The sequence below is a fragment of the Citrus sinensis genome, chromosome 5, assembly GCF_022201045.2.
Source record: "Citrus sinensis cultivar Valencia sweet orange chromosome 5, DVS_A1.0, whole genome shotgun sequence".
Classification (NCBI taxonomy): domain Eukaryota; kingdom Viridiplantae; phylum Streptophyta; class Magnoliopsida; order Sapindales; family Rutaceae; genus Citrus; species Citrus sinensis.
Genome location: NC_068560.1, coordinates 26395567 through 26410218, shown reverse-complemented (window position 1 = coordinate 26410218; position 14652 = coordinate 26395567). Strand labels below are relative to the sequence as shown.

The window sequence follows — 14652 nt, the reverse complement described above, 5'->3', positions numbered from 1 at the left end:
TTCATGAGCGCTTTAGTAACCAGCCAAGTTACATAGGAAGCAACACCACCTCCTACACTCACATAGGTAAACTTATCTAGAATGTCCATGTAACTAAAATATTTATAAGTCTATTAAAAACTAAGTAGCTTAACATTTCCCATATATTACAAGTATCAAGCACTGACCTTTGGGACGCATCTAAAAATATAATAGTGCTTGCTATCACAACATATGATGTACTTTTGCTCATTGAACCTAAGATCTTGATATTTCAAGTGTTGGGTTGAGTTTCCATCATTAGTGATAAGATGATGTTGGCTTCAATCCCATCCCCTTAGAAGTTTTTAATACAATATCCCTTACAAGGCCTTTAGCTAAAGGGTCTGCCAAATTTTGGCATGATTTCACAAAGTCAATTGTGATTACTTCATTTGTAAGTAATTGTTTCACATAACTATGTCTTAGACCAATGTGCCTAGACTTTCCATTATACATTTGACTATATGCCCTTGACAAAGTTGCTTCACTATCACAACAAATGGACACAGGAGGCATTGGTTTAGACCAAATAGAAATTTCTATAAGCAAATTCCTTAACCATTAGCTTCCTTACAACATGAAGCCAAAGCTGCAAATTCTGCAGCCATAGTGGAGTCTGCTATACAAGTTTGCTTCTTTGAGCCTCATGAAACAACTCCTCCACTAAGATTAAAAATCCAACCACATGTGGATGTATGATCATCTCGATCAATAATCCAACTGGCATCCGAAAATCCTTCCAAAACTAAATGATATCTAGTATAATATATACTATAATTTATTGTATATTTTAAATATTTTAGAATTTTGTACATTGCTTGCTAGTGTGCTTGGCTTGGATTACTAGTATATCTACTGATCTTTGCAATAACGAAAGCAATATCAGGCCTAGCACAAGTCATCGCATACATAAGACACCCAATAACACATGCATATTCTAATTGGGATACTGATCTGCTAGTGTTAGGGTACAGTCTTATGTTTGAATCAAAAGGTGTTGACATAGGTTTACAATAATAATAATTAAATTTCTTTAAAACATTCTCAATATAATGTGATTGGGTCAATACTAGATCATACTCCTTTTTTATAATTTTAATCCCTAAAATCACATCAGCAAGTCCCATGTCTTTCATATGAAAATTAGAGGACAATAATGATTTAGTGAGTTTAATACTCTCACTATCAGTACCAAAAATTAACATGTCATTCACATATAAACAAATAATCACATCTTTATTTCCATTGAATCTACTATAAACACATTTATCAAATTCATGAATATTAAATCCATTTGAGACAATCACTTTGTCAAACTTTTCGTACCACTGCTTAGGAGCTTGTAAAAAACATTAAGCACAATTATGAATACTCAACCATGGAATAATAAACTAAAAATAACATAGATTTATGGAATTAAATCTTAATAGTCAAGCTACATCGTATCCCTAATAAAATAAATTAGTTCATGAGAATATAAAGAGAATCCATAAATATTGTCCGAAACATCCAAACAAGATAATAGAGAAGAGGGAAAGAAAAACTCAAGAATTAAATTGGGCTCTTGCGGCTGCTCTCGGTTTTTCTTCTAATTGGTGCGGCTGTTGTTTCCTTTCTTCTTTTTTCGGCTTGTGGTTTCTCTTCTGTCAATTCCCTTTTTCTCCCTTGGCTTCTTAAATTGTGCGGCTGGTCTTCTTAATTCGGGTCTCCTTTGCTTCTGCTTGGCTTTTCCCTTTTACAATGTTGTGGCTTTTAAATTCTTTTATGGAAAGAATTAAAAACAAAAGCCAAGCCGCCTGTTTCATTCCTATCCCATAAGAATTGTTGAAGCCAAAGCCCATCACGTGAATAGCCATTTAAAACCATGCCAAAATATTTGCTTCCTTTAATATATGCTAAGAGCATCTCCAAAAGACTTTTTAAATAAAATTCTATTTCTTATTTGAAGAGTCATATCAATATTAAACACTCCAAGAGACACGTTAATTTATATTCTTCAAATAAGATTTGTTTCTCACTCTTCAATATTAAAGAGTGAGTTTCTCCCTCTTCTATTAATATTTTATTATTATTTATTAAAAATATAAGACTGTAATAATTATTATTTATGTTTACTTTCAAAAACATAACAACAATTCAATTTGATAGTGGGAAAGATTTGATTAAAATAATATTAACTTATTCTTATTCGATGAGTCTTTTGGAGGGGATTGTATTTTTCTATACACTTATTTACCACATCAGTAAGTAAATTAAAATTTGAAGAGTAAAATTTAAAGAGTCTTTTGGAGATGTTCTAAGCTTGCCATTTAAATTGTCAAATGCCCTCCACGGGACTAGCTTGAAATTGAAAGTCAATCGACCTTTTCTTCTCTTCCTTTATTCTTCACGTGATTGCATGCATGATGCGTAATTTAATTAAATCTTCCTTGCATCGTTTCAATTAAATCTCTTTATTTCCTTCCCTTTTTGATTCCTTCAAGCAAAATTTCTTCTGAATGTTCCAATTTAATTCCTCTTTAATCCCATATTATACATAAAATAACAAAATATAAAAATTAAGATAAATTAATATAATAAAATATAATTTAACCTAAAATTAAGTTAAAGAAGTACTAAAATAATAGATAAATTATGAGCATATCAGAGTGTTTGTGATGAAATTCGTTTTAGAAAAGAGGGGTGAGAAAAGACTAGTGTAGGATCATTATTTTCATGTCTAAATGACTTAAACATGATCCCTATTTATAGATATATTTGTGCCCCTTCATTCGGATTGTCACATTTCATGATAACACTTCATTCATGGCTATTGGATCTAAATTTAATTTTAATTTTAATCAATAGTCCAAATTGAACCATCACCATTTCAAATGAAATGTTACCATGAAATGATGCATCTCTAAGTGAAATGTTACCATGAAAAGGTATATCCTTTAGTAAAAAGATACATTTTTTATAAGACAATTAAATGGACATGTCCTTACAACAAGACATCATTTAATTAGACATGTCTTTAGTGAAAGGTACATTTTCTATAAGACAAAATTAATTAGACATGTCTTTACCATAAGACACCATTTGTTTTAAAAATTTTCCAAAAAAATCTCTCAGCAACACTAAAAAGCCAGTCTCTTGGACTTGTTCCAGAGGAAATTTGCAAATTCACTCATTGTGAGCCTATTGAGAAATACAAATGAACCTTTAATCTTTCTTTCATTATGATTTTCTGCATATTTGAATATGGATTATTAGAACCTGTTTTAATTAGATTAGGGTTGGACTCATGTTACTACAACAATTTGGAGGAATCAGTGCACTGGGATATTATGCTAGCTCCATATTTGAAGGTGCTGGTAAATAGGCCTCCAATGTTTTCTAATACTACTGATGATCTAAATCACTGCAGGGAACACGAGAAGAAAATAATGATATGAATGCCTGATGATTTGTTGTAGGTATTTCCTGTAACACCCAAATTTCTATTATTTTATTTATTTTTTAATAAAATTTATAAATGGCATTTTTACCCTTATAAAAAGGGTTATTCATGGGATAATTTTAGGAAAGGGTTATTTTTCCAAATTCAATAGGGTTTCTTAAGACTCCCTATAAATTAATATTTTTCCCCTTCCATAATCCTAAGTCCACAACTATTCTTCTTCTTCTCTGCTACTCATTACACTCCTACCCAAACTCTAGGATTCAAACATTTGCTTAGGAGAGAATCAAAGTGATTGGTAAGTTTATTCTCCCTATTCTCTCCAGGATTTCCAATCACTCTATCTAGGCTTTATATTGGCATGATTTTAGATTGTTATAGATCATAATGCATGATTTAGAATGTGTTTAGGCTTTGTTTAGGGTTTTGATTTATTATGAATTTAGTTAATTAATCCTTGATGCATTAAGCGCAAAGGATAATTCTGGACAGCGTGAGTATCTCGAATTTAAACTTGTATTTTCTGAATGATTTTTATTAAGAAATTTATATTTCTGGAAACTAGACATGTAGAGATTCTTGAATAAATTTTGTTTCATTAAATTTGACTTCGTTTTCGATTTTATATGTATTTTCAAAACAGACACTGCTGCACTAGAAAACTGTGATTCCAGTGCAGCGACCAGATTCACAAAATTATTTATACTATCAAATGAACTCGAAAAATTCTAAATTTTTTTTAGAATTAATATATGTATCTAGTATTTCCAGTTTTAATTTTATAATTTTTCGATTAGTATCTGATTTTATAAAAATCTCATAACCCTCTCTGTTCAGTTAAGGTATTGTGAAACAATTTCGAAATTCATCAAGAAATAAATAGTAATTGAAACTATGTTTGGTATCAGATCCTCTTGAAACCTTTACATAAGGTACCCATGGATTTTTAGAATAGTTCCATAGAATATTATGTCATTCTCAATTTTAAATTAAGAGTTAAAATTTTGAGAATCAGGCTTGTGCGGGTATGAATTAGAAAATCAGATTTTTAGAATAAGTTATTAATTGTCATATTCTATATTTCTTTAAGGTGTTGGAGGTGATTGACTCTCTTAGAGGCTTAGAGGTGTATTAATTCAAATTCTCTAGTCGAGGTAAGTAATTTCATTCCTAATATAATGGATATATATATATATATATGATTATTTTGATATTATTATAAGTAGAAGAATTTTTATACAACTTAGAAGATTAATTGATTTTGATAACAAAATTAGTTTTATGAAAATGTTTTCAAACCTTTTTTTTTTTTACAAAGTATTTTATAAATGCTTTAAAGTATGTAAGTTATTTTATTACACTACCTTTTATGATTTTATCTATAAAATAATTTGCAAGCCTAAATTGTTGTTATGGATATTTATGAAACTGATACGAATGTTTTTGTGCTTATGAATATTTTCAATTATTTATGATTGTACGGGGGCCACCTCTTGGGATTATATGGGGGCCACCTCTTGAGGGCCAAAGCGCCGTAAAGTGCCACATATAGTGCAAAATGTCACATATAAGTCATTATATTTTAGCTCATTGTCCGTAGTTATTCTGATTCTGATCGTATAATACGATATATGTCTGTTCTGGACCAGTACTGGGTTTTTGGTCTGAGTGTGCACACGATATTCTGATTCTGTTTCTGACCGGGTCATTGGGACTATAGGTGACACTATGTGACATGAGCTAACCTTTTATTTTCCATGAATGTGATATATGATTTGCTTTTGTAAGTAACTATGCTTTTGATATTCTGAGTTACAATGAATTTATGTTATTTTATCGTGATATATCGTTTTATGAAATTTATGTATTATGATATATGTTTTAAATAAAAGAAGGCTTGCAATATTTTTGGGTATCGATAGGCCTAGTGTGTTAGGAATGATTTTACTTACCGAGTTGACAGCTCACCCATCGTCATTACTTTTTGCAAATTAAGTCCTTTTTGAGAGGTGTGCTTAGCTTTGGAGTTAGTGATTTCGTTTCCGTTTGCTATTTGAATAAGAAGAGGAATAGACTCATGTTTCTTTTTAGTTTATTTCTGTTATGAATTTGTAATTTGGAGTTTGAGACTTTTGTTATTATTATGTTTTGGGAGAGATTATTTAGTGTTAGACTTATGATTTTGTAGATTTATTTGAATAAGAATTTGAGGTATTTCAGTTTAGAATTTATGAATAAGGATTACGATTTGTAAGTAACGTCCTTCTTCATGTGCTCTCCACATGTTATATTTCGGGTGTTACATTTGTAGTAGCACTGGAAGTAGAGGAATAGCCATTTTATAGGCACTCTGACTTTATTTTTGTAACTTCAATATTCTGCTCTTTGAAGAAGATATTTCTTTGACATAATACAATGTCCTTTTCTTCTAGTTCCTGCAGTTATTACCAGTGTATTATTGATAGACAAAGCTGGAAGAAGACCTCTTCTTATAGTAATTTGAACGGAAAGGAATTTGTATCAAACATTTGATCTTGTTGTCAATAGGAATGGCTACCAATGTTTTGCAGATTTCAGCTAATAGGATGGGTTTCGGTTCCTTCTTTTTAGGACTGTCATTCTGCTTGAAGGTTAATTTGTTTAATCAAATTCTAAACTTTCCAATCATATTTACAATCCGCTTGTTGATTTATGAAGTTACACATGAAAATTATTTCGTGTTTTTCTGAGCAGGATATTAAGAACATGAATGTGGCCACTCCTATTCTGGCTGTTGCCGGATTTTTGGCAATTCATCATAACAATGAAAGCAATAAACTTCTGCTAGCTGATTTTTCATTATTGTTAATTACTTTTCCTACAAGTTTTTACCATTAAAATATAATTTTGTCAACTAATTGCTACTGCAACCGGAGTAATGTTGTGTGCAACTGTCTAGGCAATGAAGGAGTTCCATATGTTATAATGTTCAGAAGTGTAAAAAAAAAATGAAGCAGAAACTTCCATAACGATGTTTTCCAAATGTAGGTTTTGATTCACTCAAGGATATGCAAGCTTTTTCCATTTCAGATATTTTCTTATAAATGTAAAGGCTTAAGCTGGAAGCTTAGTAACCTTAATCTGCTGGCCATGCTCTTGGATTGTCACTTACTCTTTTACTCTTTTAACTTCATGATGCAATGGAGCTCAGCAGGTAAGACACACAAGCGCAGCGATACACAAAGCACACAAAATTAACGCATATATAGAAATGGAAATTGATTCAAATTGAACATTAATGTGTTATTTTGGGCTGCACGAGTACGGCAAGAACGTTTTTCTAGTTCTCTAGCATTTCCTTTGTTTGTGGGATATGCTTCGACGAAGACCAGCAGTGATGAGCAGACATCTGGTAGCAGGGTTCCTCGAACAGGTATATCTTGTAAGAGTATGGTAGCCGGGGGAGCAGGAGCAGGAATATCCTGCTCGTCCACGATTACGTCATCCACGAGGCCAATCTCCTGCTGGAAGCATAAAGCCATTCCTGCTACATTCCTGCTAAGGGTTTAGTCGAGGAGACCCGGTCAATGACAGTTGGCGAGACGTGCTCTCCAGTCCGAGAATCAAGGCACGAAGGCCACGCAACCACCCACGACTACAGAAATAGAGCATCCACTTTCGAGAGGTGGAAGGATAACGAGCGCGAATTGAGGGAAGGCCTGAGTTCAGAAGTGGCCTATAAAAAGGTAGCCAACGAAGGTAAAAGGGTTAGAACTTTTGATACTGAAAACTAAGATAAAGAAAGCATTCAACAATAGATACCAAAAAGGAGCCTTAAGATTCGTGGCTAACGTTCCCAGGAACATAAAACCTTCATATCTGACTTGAGCGTCGGAGAGTTTACGCCGGAAAAATAACCGGCGTGCTCTGACCTGATTCTGTGTACGCAGGAACCTCTGGAGAAGAAGCCTTACGAGGAGGGATCCTAATCGTGGTCGAGTTGATTGAGCAGAGATCCTGGTCGCGGTAGAAAGAGTAACCAGAATCTTGCATCAATATTTTGGCGCCGTCTGTGGGGAGTTGATCAAAAACCTTCTGTTGACAGCAAGAAGAGGAGTAAAGCAAGTGGAAAAACAAAGGAGGTAGGAGGAAGTAATGCACAAGGGGGTGATATGAGGCTTAACGATTCCATGACGCTAAGGGAGATAGCCAGTGAAGCACAGGAAAAAGCCATGTTTCACCGGACGGAACGGATGGAAAAGTAGATGGAGACCCTGACAACCATCCTACATGAGCTGTAGAGTGAACGAAGGGAAACCCAGGAGGAAAGGGTGAGAGGTGGTAGAGTGGCACCAGGTCACGATAATACGAGGAGAAGTCAAACCACCAGGAGATTTGATGGTGAGAGAGGTAACTTATCTCTGCGGGGAGAAATTCATAGAGAGGAAGAGCAATCCCCAGCAAGACAGATTTTTGATAAGGACGATGGGGTGGCGAATGCAGAGGAAACAGAGCTCAGGCAACACTTACATGATGTAGAGCAAGAGCGGGATCAAGTTGCAGCACGTGACCCTGGTCGTGCAGTGCAGCTGGAGGAGGAAGTGCGCAGACTAGTGCAGGTAATTGATGACATGCAAGGAAGGAGCAGAGCTCCTGGTTGGAAGATAATGCTGGACGGAGAATCACCGCTCACGGCAGAGATCATGAGGGCAGTCATTCCAAGAGATTTTCGCCTCCCAGACCTTAGATATTCGGGACGAACTAATCCGCTGATGCACATAGAGCGCTTCAACGACATAACCGGGGTGCAAGGATTATCTCAAGCCCAAAGGTGCAGGGTGTTCGCACTATCCCTAGAGGGACGTGCACGCGAGTGGTACAGGAAACTTCATCGAGGGAGCATTAAAACCTTCGAGCAGATGTGTCAGGAATTTACAGAGCAGTTTCGTGGGGCAATAGCACCAAAAGATGACATGATGGAGTTGAAAAGCCTGAAGCAGGGGGAGCAAGAAACTTTTCGAGAATTCATCAAGAGGTTTCATCGTGCTGTCCTCGATTTGGGAGCCTTCAACCATCCTCAGGCATTAAGGGGATTGAAAGAAATGGTGAAGATAGGAAGGTTGTGGTACAACTTGAGAAGCCCAATTATTCAGACGTATGCAGCCACATACTAGCAGGCTAAGAGGGACATAGAGATTGAGGAAGAAAAGGCAGCACGGATTAAGATGTTGAGTGTTAGAAAATGCATATTTATAAAGGAGAAAACCGTCATTTTACATTTTAAGTCTTACTAACAACCCTTACTTTTATATATTTAACCTTCTTGTGATTTAATTACATGTGTTTTATTTTAATTAAGTATTTTATGTATTTTAGGGGCATTATAGTCATTTCACAATAAAGGAGAGATCAGACGGCAAAACGGACATCACTTTTGAACTCAGGACGGTCGAAAACCTTAGGAGGAGTATAAAAGGAAAAATGGCACTATTCACATGTACGGTACTATTCACGTGTACGGTACTGTATACGTTACTGTTCACGACACTGTTCACATAGACGGATGATGACGTGGCATTGACCGATGATGTGGCATTGACTGATGAGGTGTCACGATCCTGTTGGACTAAAATTCTTATGTACTGTTGATGGTGACGTGGCAGCATATCAGTGGACGAAAAATCTCGCGTACGGTGCATGCATCACACAGGATTATTTTCAACCAAACCGCGTTACTGTTCAAAGTCGGGTCAAACCGTGTTACTGTTCATCCGCGTGGTCAAACCGTGGACTGTTGACTGATGACGTGGCGCAATCCTGAGCGTCCAAACTGTTTTTAATCCGATGGCCATGATTTACTCCATGTATCTATAAAAAGGGGGCCTCCCCCCCCTAATTTGATATCTCTGAATCCATTTTTGGGATCCATTTTCTGTAATTCTCTCTCCATCTTGTATTTTCTTCGTATTTTAATAAATTCTCATTTTGCCCCTAGTTCAATTATGAGTGGCTAATTTTCTTTCAAGCTTGGGTTGAAGGTGAAGTCTCAACATGTGTCATGGGCTTAATTTGGTAAATTTATTTTCTCTTCCCCTCTAGTTTTTGTGGATGTTTTGACTTCTCGTCGACAAATAATACTAATCTTATCTAGTACGGCCTTGGTTTCACCGGCTCTCTAGTATAAGGTTATTATTATTTGGCACGATAAGCCCTTAGCACCATATTGATTAGAGCGTGGTTCATGAGGTGTGGATTCCCCCCTCATGATTTAATTGGCATTAATACGGATTATTTAGCCCATGATGCATGTTGATACGGATCCAGATACCCAAGTACGTTATTTCAATAGAATTATCTTCAATTTATTCTCGCCATTGCAATTCCAATTTTAGAATTTATTCTCGCCATTTTAATTTAAGTTTTAGCATATACCAAATCATTTCCACCATAAATCCAACAACCCATTTACAAAATTAATTCTATACACAATTAAAATCCACCTCCTCGTGGGATCGACACTCGTCACCATAGATCTATACTACAATAGATTCGTGCGCTTGCGAGTACATTAAAATTTGCACAACAAGTTTTTGGCGCCGTTGCCGGGGAGGTAAGTAATTTTAATTCATAGAATTAATTTTTTTTTGAATAATTTCTTTTATTTGTTTTCTTGTATTTTTTTTATTAAATTAAAAAAAAAAGAAAAAAAAGTGAATCTACATTTAAAGGTTAGTATTTCTTTTCTTTTTCTCTTCTTTAAAATTCTGTAATTTAATTTTCCATTTATTTTTCTTTGTAATTTTTTTTTGTTTATCTTATTAATTTAATTTTTAGTTAATTTCTTTCACGTATTTATTTTTGTGTATTTTTATAGAAAGGTTGTAATAGCGCAATAAGGTTAGTATCGTAATTTCTCCCTCTTCTTTATTTTTATTTGTTTTGTTCCCATCTTTATTTTTTGTTTTGTTTGCATCTTTATTTTTATTTTATTTATTTGCATGCATGGTCGTAGGTCATTATTACCTAATCTTGAACCTATAGACCTTGAATTAGAAAAAACACTTCGCACACACAAACACGTTAAAAATAAAATGGATTTACAAGCACCACAGGAGAGGCCATTTAAGGACTATTATAGTCCCTTAGCTAATTTGAGCACGTCATGCATAAGATACCCAAATGTAGCTGCTAGGAGTTTTGAATTAAAACCTAGTGTGTTAAATTGTCTCCCTACATTTTATGGCCTAGAAAATGAGGATCCATATAATCATTTGAATGATTTTCATGCCATTTGTCAAACATTCAAATATGAGAATTTTTCAGATGATGATGTTAAACTTAGACTATTCCCATTTTCTTTAAAAGATAGAGCTCGTTCATGGCTTAATACATTGCCTGCTAATAGCATTGCATCATGGGAACAAATGGTTACAAAATTTTTAAATAAATATTTCCCAGTGCATAAAACCAATGCTATTCGCAGGGAAATCTCAGAGTTTACCCAGAGAGAGGACGAGCAATTTTTCAAAACATGGGAGCGATTCAATGGGCTACTCTTGAAGTGTCCACATCATGGGTACGAGAAATGGCACCAATGCCAATACTTTTTGGAGGGATTACTACCAAATGTGCAAGAATGGCTAATGGCAACAAGTGGAGGAGAGCTAATGTCAAAAAGTGCATCAGAGATTTGGGAATTCTTCCAGCGACAAGCGGATAATTCCCAACAACGGAGTCGATCACTCAGGAATACTAGACGAATTAAGGGAGTAAATGAGGTTCAAATTGGCGAGTCAACTTCGGGAATCAAAGAAGTCAAGGAGATGGTTGAAGGTCTTGCTCGACAAATAGCATCGTTATCGACTGCTAAATCAACAGAACCACATGACCATGACTCATACTCAGATCAAGCCAATGCCATAGGTGTAATGAGAAAACCATCGAATTACAACCCATACTCCAACACATATAATCCTGGATGGAGAGACCACCCCAATTTTTCATGGTCTCAAGGATTCCAACAAAATGGACCAGCAGCTCCAGCTCCACCAATGCAACAAATTCCTCAAGCCTCTCAGCCCCCATTTAGACCATTCAATCAGAATCAGAACTACTCTCAACCTAGACCATGGGAGGATGCATTCCAAAATTTCAAGAATGTTACTCACTCCACGATTGAGCAACAGAACCGCACCATTGATGGACTACGAAATGAATTGAGAGCGGGCTTCAACTCACAAGCTCAATCAGTTTCAAGCCTCGAGAAGATGGTGGGACAACTCGCTTCTTCAGTTCAGACCTTGGCAATGACTGTTGAGAAAGGAAAATTTCCAAGTCAACCAGTGCCTAATCCTAAAGGAGTGCATGAAGCGAGTACCAGTTCACCACAGCAGCATGGAGAGGTCAAAGCAATAATGACCTTGCGAAAAGGAAAGGAAGTCGACAACAAAGTGGAGATGCCGGTGACAAAGGAAAATCAAATTGTACCTGTGAACGTTGAGGACTCACCACCGGAGGAGAGAGAAGAAGCCAACCCACGAGAATACGTTCCCAAAGCTCCATTTCCTCAGAGGTTAGCGAAAGGAAAAAAAGGAAAATCTACAGGTGAGATTCTCGAAATCTTCAAACAGGTAAGTGTTAACATCCCTTTACTTGATGCTATAAAGCAAGTTCCATCTTATGCCAAGTTTCTTAAAGATTTGTGTACTAAAAAGAGAAACATGCATGTTCAAAAGAAGGCATTTTTAACAAAAAACGTTAGTTCTATACTCCAACATAAAATTCCTTTAAAATGCAAAGACCCAGGCTCCCCCACTATCTCATGTAGTATAGGGAACCACACAATTGAGAATGCTTTGTTGGATTTAGGAGCTAGTGTAAATCTGTTGCCTTATTCAGTATTTGTGAAACTTGGATTGGGAGAATTACACCCAACTCCAGTGGTGTTACAGCTTGCAGATCGGTCCACGAAAATACCTCGTGGTATTGTGGAGGACGTGCTTATCCAGGTAGACAAATTTTATTTTCCTGTTGACTTCATTGTAATTGACACTCAACCAATACAGGATTCAAGGAAGCACATCCCCATTATTCTAGGCCGACCTTTCTTGGCAACTGCGGATGCTCACATTCAATGCAGGACTGGAAATATGCAGTTGTCTTTCGGCAACATGACTATGGAGCTGAACATCTTCAACATTGCCAAACAACCTCACAGTGCAGATGATGGAATTGTTGATGTGGATTTAATCGAAGCATTAGTTGATGACACTTTTCTTTCAAACCTTAGTGATGATCCTTTACAAACATGTTTAACTCACTTTGGTTTTGATTTTGATATTGACAGATCGGTTGATGAGGTCAACGCCCTGCTTGACTCAGCACCATCTATGGACACTAATAAATGGAAGTCAAGAGTTGAGCAACTAGCACCATCAGAGAAGCAACTCATTCCATCATCAGAATCACCACCGAAACTCGAGCTCAAACCATTGCCCAACACTTTGGAATATGCGTTTTTGGGAGAAGAAAGTACTCTGCCGGTAATCATCTCATCATCCCTAAATGACGAACAAAAAGGTAAGTTGTTGGATGTTTTAAAAGAGCACAAAGAAGCATTAGGATGGACCATAGCAGATATTAAAGGTATAAACCCAGTAGATTGCATGCATTACATTCACCTTGATGAAAATGCTAAAACTACTAGGGAAATACAACGTCGGTTAAATCCTAATATGAAAGAAGTTGTTAGAACCGAAGTGCTTAAGCTATTAGATGCAGGTATCATTTACCCAATTTCTGATAGTTCATGGGTCAGTCCTGTACAAGTTGTCCCCAAAAAGTCAGGAATCACAGTAGTTACGAATGCTGATAATGAATTGATACCCACTAGAGTAACTACAGGATGGCGTGTTTGCATTGATTATAGAAAGTTGAATTCTGTCACACGTAAAGACCATTTTCCTTTACCATTTATTGATCAAATGCTTGATAGATTAGCAGGCCATGAATTTTATTGCTTTCTAGATGGCTACTCAGGATACAATCAGATTCCCATAGCACCAAAAGATCAAGAGAAAACTACTTTCACTTGCCCTTTTGGCACATTTGCATATAGGAGAATGCCATTTGGATTATGTAATGCACCTGCTACATTTCAACGATGCATGTTGAGCATTTTTTCTGATATGGTTGAACGATTCCTTGAAGTCTTTATGGATGATTTTTCTGTCTTTGGTGACTCGTTTGATCAATGTTTACATCATCTAACACTAGTCCTGCAGAGATGTGTCGAGAAGAACTTGGTCTTAAATTGGGAGAAATGCCATTTTATGGTAAAACAAGGTATTGTTCTCGGTCACATCATTTCGAGTAAAGGTATTGAGGTTGACAAAGCCAAGGTGGATCTCATTTCTAATCTTCCTCCACCCAAAACAGTCAGAGAAGTAAGATCTTTCCTTGGGCATGCTGGTTTCTATAGACGTTTTATTAAAGATTTTAGCAAAGTTTCTAGACCCTTATGCAACTTACTTGCTAAGGATGTACCTTTTATCTTTAATGATTCATGTCTTATGGCGTTTGAAAAATTAAAGCATTTGTTGACATCATCACCCATCATTCAGTCCCCGAACTGGAGTTTACCATTTGAACTCATGTGTGATGCATCTGATTATGCAGTAGGAGCAGTATTAGGACAAAGAGTTGATCGAATTCCCCACGTTATTTACTATGCTAGTATGACATTGAATGATGCACAGTTGAACTATTCAACTACTGAAAAAGAAATGCTAGCAGTAGTGTTTGCATTAGAGAAATTTCGATCTTATCTCATTGGTTGTAAAATAATCGTGTTCACAGATCATGCTGCTCTTAAATATCTTCTCACAAAGAAAGATGCAAAAGCTAGGCTAATTCGTTGGGTGTTACTTTTGCAGGAATTTGACTTGGAATTCAAAGATAAAAAAGGGACAGAAAATGTTGTGGCCGACCACCTCTCTCGTCTCCATCTTGACACAATTACAGAGCCATTAATATTGAATGAGTCATTTCCAGATGAACAATTAATGAGTGTGGAAGTATTACCTTGGTATGCTGATATAGTTAATTATCTTGTTACAGGTAAACTTCCAGAGCATTGGACCAAGCAAGACAAGGCTAAATTCTTTGCAGAGATAAAGAATTTCTTTTGGGATGACCCGTATTTGTTCAAG

The 14652-nt window shown here is 35.9% G+C and overlaps 1 protein-coding gene across 1 annotated transcript in view; it reads right to left on the bottom strand.

Moving 5' to 3' along the window:
• LOC127902379 (uncharacterized) overlaps positions 1–6984 on the bottom strand; it is a 29616-nt gene extending 22632 nt beyond the window's left edge. Inside the window, exon 1 of the mRNA XM_052441286.1 lies at positions 6768–6984. Coding sequence (XP_052297246.1) covers positions 6768–6984 — 217 coding nt within the window. The remainder of the gene's footprint in view (positions 1–6767) is intronic.
• Positions 6985–14652: the final 7668 nt, after the last annotated feature.